The sequence below is a fragment of the Arachis hypogaea genome, chromosome 20 (assembly GCF_003086295.3).
Source record: "Arachis hypogaea cultivar Tifrunner chromosome 20, arahy.Tifrunner.gnm2.J5K5, whole genome shotgun sequence".
In the NCBI taxonomy this organism is placed as follows: Eukaryota; Viridiplantae; Streptophyta; class Magnoliopsida; order Fabales; family Fabaceae; genus Arachis; species Arachis hypogaea.
In genome coordinates this window covers 136,520,621-136,529,738 of record NC_092055.1, presented here as the reverse complement: position 1 = coordinate 136,529,738, position 9,118 = coordinate 136,520,621, and the positions used below count along the sequence as shown (strand labels likewise).

At 37.7% G+C, this 9,118-nt stretch overlaps 2 protein-coding genes across 2 annotated transcripts; both read right to left on the bottom strand.

Moving 5' to 3' along the window:
• Positions 1 to 4,314: 4,314 nt before the first annotated feature.
• LOC140182671 (uncharacterized) lies at positions 4,315 to 5,084 on the bottom strand. Its single transcript, XM_072229859.1, has 2 exons — positions 4,836 to 5,084; positions 4,315 to 4,767 (listed from the first exon to the last, which is right to left on the bottom strand). Exons 1-2 carry the CDS (start codon positions 4,878 to 4,880, stop codon positions 4,381 to 4,383), a joined length of 432 nt encoding a protein of 143 aa, XP_072085960.1. The 5' UTR covers positions 4,881 to 5,084; the 3' UTR covers positions 4,315 to 4,380.
• Positions 5,085 to 6,900: 1,816 nt separating this feature from the next.
• LOC112784357 (malonyl-CoA:anthocyanidin 5-O-glucoside-6''-O-malonyltransferase-like) lies at positions 6,901 to 8,634 on the bottom strand. Its single transcript, XM_025827534.3, has one exon. The coding sequence runs from the start codon at positions 8,369 to 8,371 to the stop codon at positions 6,965 to 6,967; it is 1,407 nt and encodes a 468-aa protein (XP_025683319.1). The 5' UTR covers positions 8,372 to 8,634; the 3' UTR covers positions 6,901 to 6,964.
• Positions 8,635 to 9,118: the final 484 nt, after the last annotated feature.

Here is a 9,118-nt window from a genome sequence, read left to right as displayed (position 1 = left end):
GTTTAGAGTTATGCTTACAACGAAGTAATTCTTTTTTATAAGAAGAAAATCTAGACCATCGAGCAAATCTCATTATCAAAATGGCGTCATTGCCGGGGAATTGCAATGGTGCTATATTATTGGCTATTGTATATATGTTAATATGCTTCTTTGCTAGTTTTTGCTTGTTTAGGAGTTTGTTTGTATTAGTTCTTACTAGTTTTGTTTTTATTTTCTCTTGCTATTATGAATTCTCACCACTTTAGCTATGAGTTTGGTTCAAATTATGTTGTAGGAAATGGGAGCTACAATGAAGATGTACATCAAGGATGGAACAATCAAAGATGGGAGGAGTCTCAAGGGATTGATCAACCTTATTGGCAACAACCCCCTCTGGTTTCTTATGGGTATAATTCTAATCCTAATGCATATCAATCTAATAGATGTGGTGACCCTTATTGTGATTGTCAACAACCACCACCACATGTCTATGAACCACCCCCTCAACATGACTTTGAACCACCTTACTCACAAGCCCCCTACCACCAAACACCTCATTATAACCCTAATCCTTATCCACCATACCAACCACCTTATGAGTCTTGTGAACCATACAAAGAACCACAACAATTCCGAAACAACTACTCTCAAGAACCACCTCAATATACACCACCTCCATACCCTTACCAAGATGAACCAACTTCCAATTATGAAACTTTCCTCCCAAACAATGAACCTTCTTTTTCCACACCACCTCCAATGGATGATTCTCTCCAAGAATGTGTTAGTTCTTACATTCAAAGGCAAGAAGAAAACCAAAAGGAGTTCAAGGAGTTAGAAGCCAAGATAGCTACCATAGCGGAAGCCGTTCGCAATATGGTCTCCTCCCGCCTAAGCCTATGCGATCAAGGAACTCCCATTGTTGAATGTGGAGTAGAAATCAAGGAGCATAGTGAGGGAGTGAGTTTAGAGCTTCAAGGTGTAGAAGAAGAGTTGAAACAAGGATTGCCACAAGGGGAGGAAGTCGAGATAATTGAGCCGGAAGAAGTGGTTGAAGACCTAGGAGATGTTGGAAGTCCATGGGAATGTAGAATTAGAGAGCCCTCTTCCAAGATGCTTGATGTTGATGTTGAGGAGGGTGTACAACCTCCAAAGCATATTATGATTGAAAACTTTGAAGAGGTTGATCAAGAGATGAATTCAATCATTGAGGAGTTCCTATCTACAATTGAATCCCCTCCCATTAGGCTTAAATTGAGGTCAAAGAAGAAGATGCATAACCTCTCATGCCCTTGGTGAGCAATGAAGAAGAGATTGAATTGGAAGAGAGCCACAAGGAGAAAGAAGTTGAAGTTGAAGAAACTTGCAAGGAGGTGAAAGATGCAAAGGAAGAGCACAAGGGAATGGATCTCACATTGGCTAAGTGTGGGGAGGTCCCCCTTCCTAAGTCACCATCCAACACAACATTCAAGTGGGTAAAATTCTTATCCCTAAGCTTTGCTTTCTCACTTGAATATAGTTTGATTGAAAATGATGGTCAACTTAGAGCTCTTTGTGGAGTTAAGAGTAAGAGAGAGTTGTGTAGTGGTTGGAAACATCACTCTAAGTTCATGATGGTTGTATGCTCAATATTGAATAGCAATGGTTGGTGTAGAACCAAATTGCATGGGTCTAGGAGAATGTTTGGATACTTAATTGAGAATTCACAAGCCTTGTCACCCAAATTTAACTATGTTAGTCAACGAGAAGATGGGTGCAAGAACAAGGTTTGGGACCCTGGAATCCATTTCAACATTCAACACTCTTGGGACCTTGTCATTTACTTGAGCTTACTTGAAGGCCTTGTGCGCCTAATTTGGGATCCCGGTGGACATTGGAGATGCAAACATTGGTGGGGATTCAAGGATGAATTCAAGCATAAACCACCCTAGCAAGGACCTCCGCCAAATGTCCAACTTAAGGACTTAAAACTAAAAGTGTTATGTGGGAGACACTCCACCATGGTAAATTATTTTCATTTTTCCCTTTTGTACATATTGGTAATTAGATTGATTTCATGTTTTGTTGAGTTTGTTGAGTATAATTGGTAGTTTAGTAGGTTAAATAAGGTTTTATGGTATTTTGGTAGCTATTTGGAGGTTTAGAATGCTTGGATTGATGCAAACATGTAGAAAATTTTTGAAAAATAGAGCACCATCCACGCGTACGCGCACTGCACGCGTACGCGTGCATTAAGCATTTTCACCCCTCCACGCGCACGCTCCATGTGCGCGTACGCGTCGATTGAAAAATTTCATCCCTCCATACATTGACCCGAGAGTTGCACCTACACTGCGCCAGCACCATGCCTGAGGCATAAACCAACCCGCGCGTACGCGCACCTGGCGCGTATGCGTCCTTGAAGCTAATTGTGCAATGCGCGCGCACACACACTGAGCGCGCGCGCGCCGATAGCGCCACCTGCTCTCCTAGTACATGTTCCAGAAAGTTGGGCCAACCTTGGGCTGACACTGTGCCCCACGCATAATCTCACCCACGCGTGCGCGCACATGGCGCGTACGCGCCCTTCGGAAAAAATGCACATCGGCGCGTAAGCGTGCATGACCCGTCTGTGCCGGTAAAAAAAAGTTTTTTTTTCTCATCTTCCATTTTCTTTTGTCCATTGCATTCGCATACTTTTATTCTTTGCATTTTCATTTTGTTTTTATAGCTTGTTTTTACTTTCTTTTTTTTCTATGAGCTTCTTATTTTAATAATGGTGTTGAATTCTCTTACTCAATTGTTGAGAATTTCTTGGTTAATCTTGGTGCCTCTTGACTTGTTTGATATTGTTGGGTGATTAAACTTTTAAATCAATGCTTAATCTTGTATGACTCTTATATTCTTTGTGCATTGATATGAGCTTACATGTCTTTCATGATCCACTCTTTCTTGTTTGAACTTGATGCTCGACATGCTCTTCATGTTATTCACTTATGCTTTGACTTTCCTCTTACATCAAGTATTAATTGATATGCCCTTTGCCTATATTGCTCTCTCACTTACATGCATAGCTAACATGTAGTGAGAACCATGCTCTTATTTGGCATTAGCCCTCGCCTATGTTCTATTTGCTTTGATATCTTTGTTATAGGTTTAATTATCCTTCTTTCTCTTTCCTTTTAGGTTGGCCACCAAGAAGGAAAGGAATGGAAAGGCTTCTAAATGGGGTAGCAAACAAGTTCATCCGCAGAACCCTTTGAGGAAGCTCATCAATTGTAGCAACCCGTCCACATTGCTCTTCTTTACATGCACCGAGGACGGTGCAAATTTCTAAGTGTGGGGAGGTCGTTCGACCGATCTCCATGGGTAACAATTTCCCTTTCAACACCAATTTTTCAATTTTTGTCTTTGTGAATTAGTTGTTGCATTGCATGATAGGTTACATGTTAGTTATAATTTTTATATATTCTATCACTTCTTTTTATGTTAGGACTACTTGGTTAGGGTGTTGATTTCATTTTTCATCATGTTTTAGGATAGAATTCTAGAGAGAGAGAGGCTCTCTCCTCTCTCTAGATTTAGGATAGAAATTAGGGTAAAGTTAGGTTAATCACACTCAAATTTCTCTTTCAATTCTTGTTTTGATTTCAATTCTCTTTATGTTTTAGTGTTCTATTGTCTTAATCTTATTAGTTTCTCTTGTTAATTTCTTATTTTTCTCTCTTTTATGTTGATGAACATTGTTGGATCTTGATTTTTTTAATGCAATCTTATGTTTCCATGCTCTTTTATGTTTATCTTAGTTGTTATTGTTGATTTCTTGCTTGTGGTAGTCATGGGTTTCACTAATTCTAGCATTTTGTGATGTTTGCTTTTATTGCACTCTATGTGTTTGATAAAATGTTTACACTAATTTTTAAGTAGTTTTCTTGACTCTTGGCCTAGGCTAAGGGAATTGAGTGACCTTGAGTCATTGGGTCTCATTGAATTGGTGATTTGAAAACCCTTGGTGATCAATTTGATACCCATTGACATTAACCCACTACTAATCTAATTAGTAGATAGGTTGGGACTTATGGGTTGATGTTGATTAAGCCATTTAATATACTTCAAGTATAGAAGTAAACTTAGTGAGCTTGGTTCCTCATAATTATCAATATTTAGTTTGTAGACAAGGATGGTAATCTCAATTACCTATATCTAGCCAAGAGTACTTTTTCTTTATTTTATTAGTTCTTATCATTTTACTTTCTTGTCATTTAATTTTTCTTGCCATTTATTTTCTTGAAAAAATATAAAATCAAACCCCCTTGCATCTTCATAGCCAATAATTAAACACTTCATTGCAATTCCTTGTGAGACGACCCGAGGTTTAAATACTTTGGTTAATTCTTATTTGGGGTTTGTACTTGTGACAACTCAAATTTTTGATGTGGGAATTGTTTGTTGGTTTAGAACTATGCTTACAACGAAGTTATTATTTCTATAAGAAAAAATTCTAGACCGACACAATAAATCTCGATCATCAGCCTTATATAACTCGGTCTCTAACTCCTTTACCCGAGCACCCAACTGCTGATTCTCCACTTTCAATTTTTTCAATTCTTCCTCCGTGGACAATTGGAGACTTTTTACACCAGCAAGCTCCGCATTCTTTTGCTTCAGAGAGGAAGAAAGTTCAATCACCTTTTGTTCTTTTTCATTCGCAAACTTCGTTAGCTCCTCAATGGTTGCAGTATCCTTCTTCTCCATTTCAAAAGACACCTCTTGTGTACATCCAATTGACACAAGGCGAGCACCAATAACCTGGAAAATACACAAATTAGAAATGAACCAGGAAAAGTCATTATCACAAGAACCATTAATACATGTACCTGCAGAAAACAGCTAGCCCCTATATGGCCAATTTCGTTAATCATTTTAATATCATCATGAAATTGGCTGAATTGGTCGGCAAGATCCGAAAAGGGAAACAACTTAGACCAAAGAGACTTCGCATGAACATCTTCAAGGTATTCATGCAGCCTTTTCTGCGATTCATAGGTCGACTCCACCAATTGTAAAGTAACATCATCCTCGTCCTTCAAATCGATGACTTCGGCCGCCTTTCCTTTAATCACTGGCTACCCTCTCTTTCGTTTTAGTCTTGATTTTAGCTCAGACTAAACGACACCCATACCAGTGTCCTTGTTCGTATTTGTTGTTGACCCCTCTTTTTCATTTTTCTTCCTCTGGCTAAAAAATGAGTTGAGACTAGCTGTGGTTATTGTCGAAGCCTTCTCCCTTACCACAAAGTAGCCAAGCTATAATTAGTACACACATTTAGAAAAACAAGAACGTTCTTACCAAAACTACAGTTACCTAAATAGTCTGAAACAACTTGCTTATCCACATCCCATTTTAATAACTCAACAACAGATAATACCTCTTTGGATTCCATCCCATCAATTAAAAGTTTCATAATTATATCATCATCAGAACATCTATCCTTGACATCTAATACCTGTAGAGGCTCAGGGGACCATGTGAGAGGGAATCTCTCTTCCAGGTATTCATTCAAATAAAAAGAAAATTCGTCTAAAGCACTCCTGATCTTAACAAACATAATTTTGAAATCCTTAAACGATGATTTATACAGCATAAAAATTGATCTATCAGGGCGACTACTTAGGTTCACCCACAAGCCACTACCAACTCCTTTCGCCTAAAAAAGCAAAAAAAATAGTCTCAAAGACGGAGGTTTTGCTCCAGCAACTCCGTCAATATCTCGAAAGCCCTGACAAAGCCCCCGGAGTTCAGATGCAACTGTGTTAGAGCACAATTCAACCAATACAAAATCCCACATGGAAAATCTGATAATGCAATCTAACACCTAACTTCGTCAACAAACAACCATACAAATAAAAGTAAGGCCAATTGCTCAACTTCTCACACACACACGGTCATTCTCCCCACACAGGAACACCTCTATGTGAATGATTACCTTTTCTGACCCAAACATCTGAACCTATCACCTTTATAGATTCGACATTGTTAAAACGAGACACATGACTCTTGACACTTTTGTCTATCCAAGAATAGGGGTCACTTTTATCAATATCTACTTTTGACTTTCCCGTTATCCTACCACTAAGGAAAACCCAAAAAAAAAAAAATAATCACAGAATCCAAAACTTATCTTTTGACTTGGGACAAAAGAGAAGTTAAACTTTTTTTTTTCTCTTTGAAACTTTCACAAGTATCAACTTAGAAAAAAGAACAAACCTTTAAAATAATAGTGAAAAATCACGGTTGTGTATATTTAACCGTACCTTCAATATGAATCATCCAAAAAAAATATTCAAAATATAAATTGATCAAATAATAAAAAATTCATCAAAATTCATGCCACGTTTCACATCAATCAATTTAAGAGTGCATGAAATTAGGTAACATTTAAAATATAATTAATAACAAAATTTTTCACATTCTTCAAATGAATTAGAACGGGTTTAGGAGCTAGGATACTCTATTACACACCACAAGACATTACCGAGATATAGAAATAACAAAGTTTGTCCTGCTTCCTCTGACACATGTCAAGCTCAGGAGCTATGAAGTGTACCTAAAATTTCGGCAACCAAATTCAAAAAACTCGGATACGTAATCAATCACGATAAGCAGAATGGTTTAATTCCAGAACTCATATAGCGATATGCTCGGACTAACCAAAGATCTCAACAAATCTCATTACTGACACAATAAACTTACTCTATATAAGAACCAAAAAGTAATGCATCACAACACACTCATGTCCTTTATTTATTTTGCTTGTCTTTCCTTTATAGTTAAAAATTCACTTTTGACTTGAGGATATGTTTGAATCAAGCCGACTTATAGTTCAGCCAACAAAAATAACTCTTTAAGTATAGAAGTCGCTATAGTTCGACAAGACCATCACAACCAGAACAGTCGCCATAAAATATAAACTTACTAGAATTTTATATTCAAGTTTCAAGATATATCAAAAAGATTCAAATTGACCATAAAAAAGAGATAAAAAAACCTCCATTTGTTCCTTCTTCAAAGCCAAAGCAATCTCAACACCACCATCACCATCTCTACTCTCAGAAAGTGCAAAAGCTCCGGTTTTATCCACCGAAGCAACATCAACTTTCTTAGGCCTTCCATATCCAAAATCAACCCCATAAACCCCGAACCGGGTTGAACCAGCAATGGAGTACGCTCTCTTTCCTTCCAAAAAAACAGATTCAATCTTCCTCTGCCATTTCTCTACGTCATTCAAAACCCCACTCTCCAATCCATTCAAAACCTCGCTTATCCCTTTCAGCACGGTAACGAACCCCTCGCTTGCCATCACCTTCTCTGTCTCTTCCAAAACCAAACGCCCCATGAGGCAGTTACCAAAATAAGTTGGAGAAACCACTGGTTCCAATCTTGATCTACAATCCACAGGGAACACAAGAGCAACTTGCTCCTGCTCTGGTTGTTCTGCTTTCACTAAGCATGATAATGAATAAGCAACTGTAACAGAAAAAGTTGAAACCTTAACGATGCCGGTTTTGGATTTCACATAATTCTTGAGCTTCTGAATATGCGAGGGCTTCAATTCAAAGATGCCTTTAACCGGCTCATTATTATCGAGCTGGACTTCTTCACGGTTGTTTTTGTTTCCCCAGAGCATGACGCTCCTATTGTTTGGTCCAGAGAAGTTCATCCACGCGTCAGAAAACGATTGGGCGAGTCCTTTCGCGTCCTTTATAACGGATCTATGAAGAAACGGTGTTAGATTTTCAGGTAACGATATCGTTGGCAAAGTTGAGAGAGATGGATGTTCCATGATCTTGGAGCACGCGTACGCCCACGCTTTTACAAAAACCGTTGAACAGTTTCCATCGACACCTGCGTGGTGAGTTGTTATTCCGATGACGAAGCCGGAGTTTGGAAAGAGAGTAACTTGTAATGCGAGCAAAGAGGTTTTGTCATCGGAAACGCTCAAGCTAGGTACCAAACGGCGTCGTTTGGAAACCTCACAGAAGTCAGAGGAAATGTGGTCAAAGTCATCGTTTGACTCGGAAAAAGCGAGAGAAACGGAGTCATGTCCGGGGACGTAGGTGATGGTAGGAATGGGAGAATGTTGTGGCCAAGTGATGTTACCGGCGAGGGGGAAGAAGTGTTGGAGAGTGAGTTCAAGGGAGCGTTTGAGATTGGGAAGAAGAAAGTCAAAGAAAGAAATGGTTGGGTTTGGGAATGCGTAGAAGAAGAGACGCTCAACTGGTGGAAGCCTTAGCCATCTTATGTCGAAGAAGGTGAGGGGTAGGGTGGTGGTTGTGGTGGTGGTGGTGGTTTGTGACGGCGATACCTTGTAAACTTCATGGACTTTGATCGGTGGTGGTGTTTGCGCCATCATCAAAAAACAAAAAGAATGATAGAGATGCAAGTTATTAGATTTTATTTTTTTCGTTGCAACTTGTGTATGTCTGGATGGCACTATGGCGCCAATATGGGTCCAGCCGGCACACAGCAATTTCTCTGGGCAAATTTATACAAACAATATAATATAGATTTTTTTTTTTGAAAAATTCTTGAGATGAACCATTTTTATTAGTTTTAGGTATTATTTAACTATATAAATATTAAATTATTTTTGATAAATAATTTTTCCGCTGCTGCGGATTACGTTGAGTTGTGGCAGCATGAAAACCGCTGTTATTGCGATTTCTGCATGATTATGGTTGATCATAAACCGCTACTGGTAGTAACGGTTTATGTGCATTGGGACACGTGTGTAAATCGCTAGAGAAATGTTGAGCTTGAAAACAAATAGTAAAACTAATTTTTATTTAAAAAATAATTACAAAACAAATAATTAATGATATATAGTAATTAAATAATATCATAAATAAAAAATTTAATTTATCATTTCACAATATAATTTAAAAAATATAAATATGCATGTAATAAAATTTTTATTTGTATTTATTATTAAAAGTGAGACTAAATTACAAATAAAAAATACAATACTCAAAGTATTAAATTATATAAATCACGACTAATTTTTTTTATTCTCGTCTCTTTTAAAATTTATAAATAATAAAATAATTTATTTTTAGCTAAAAATTCACTAAATCATATATTTTTCTCTTTAAAAATCACT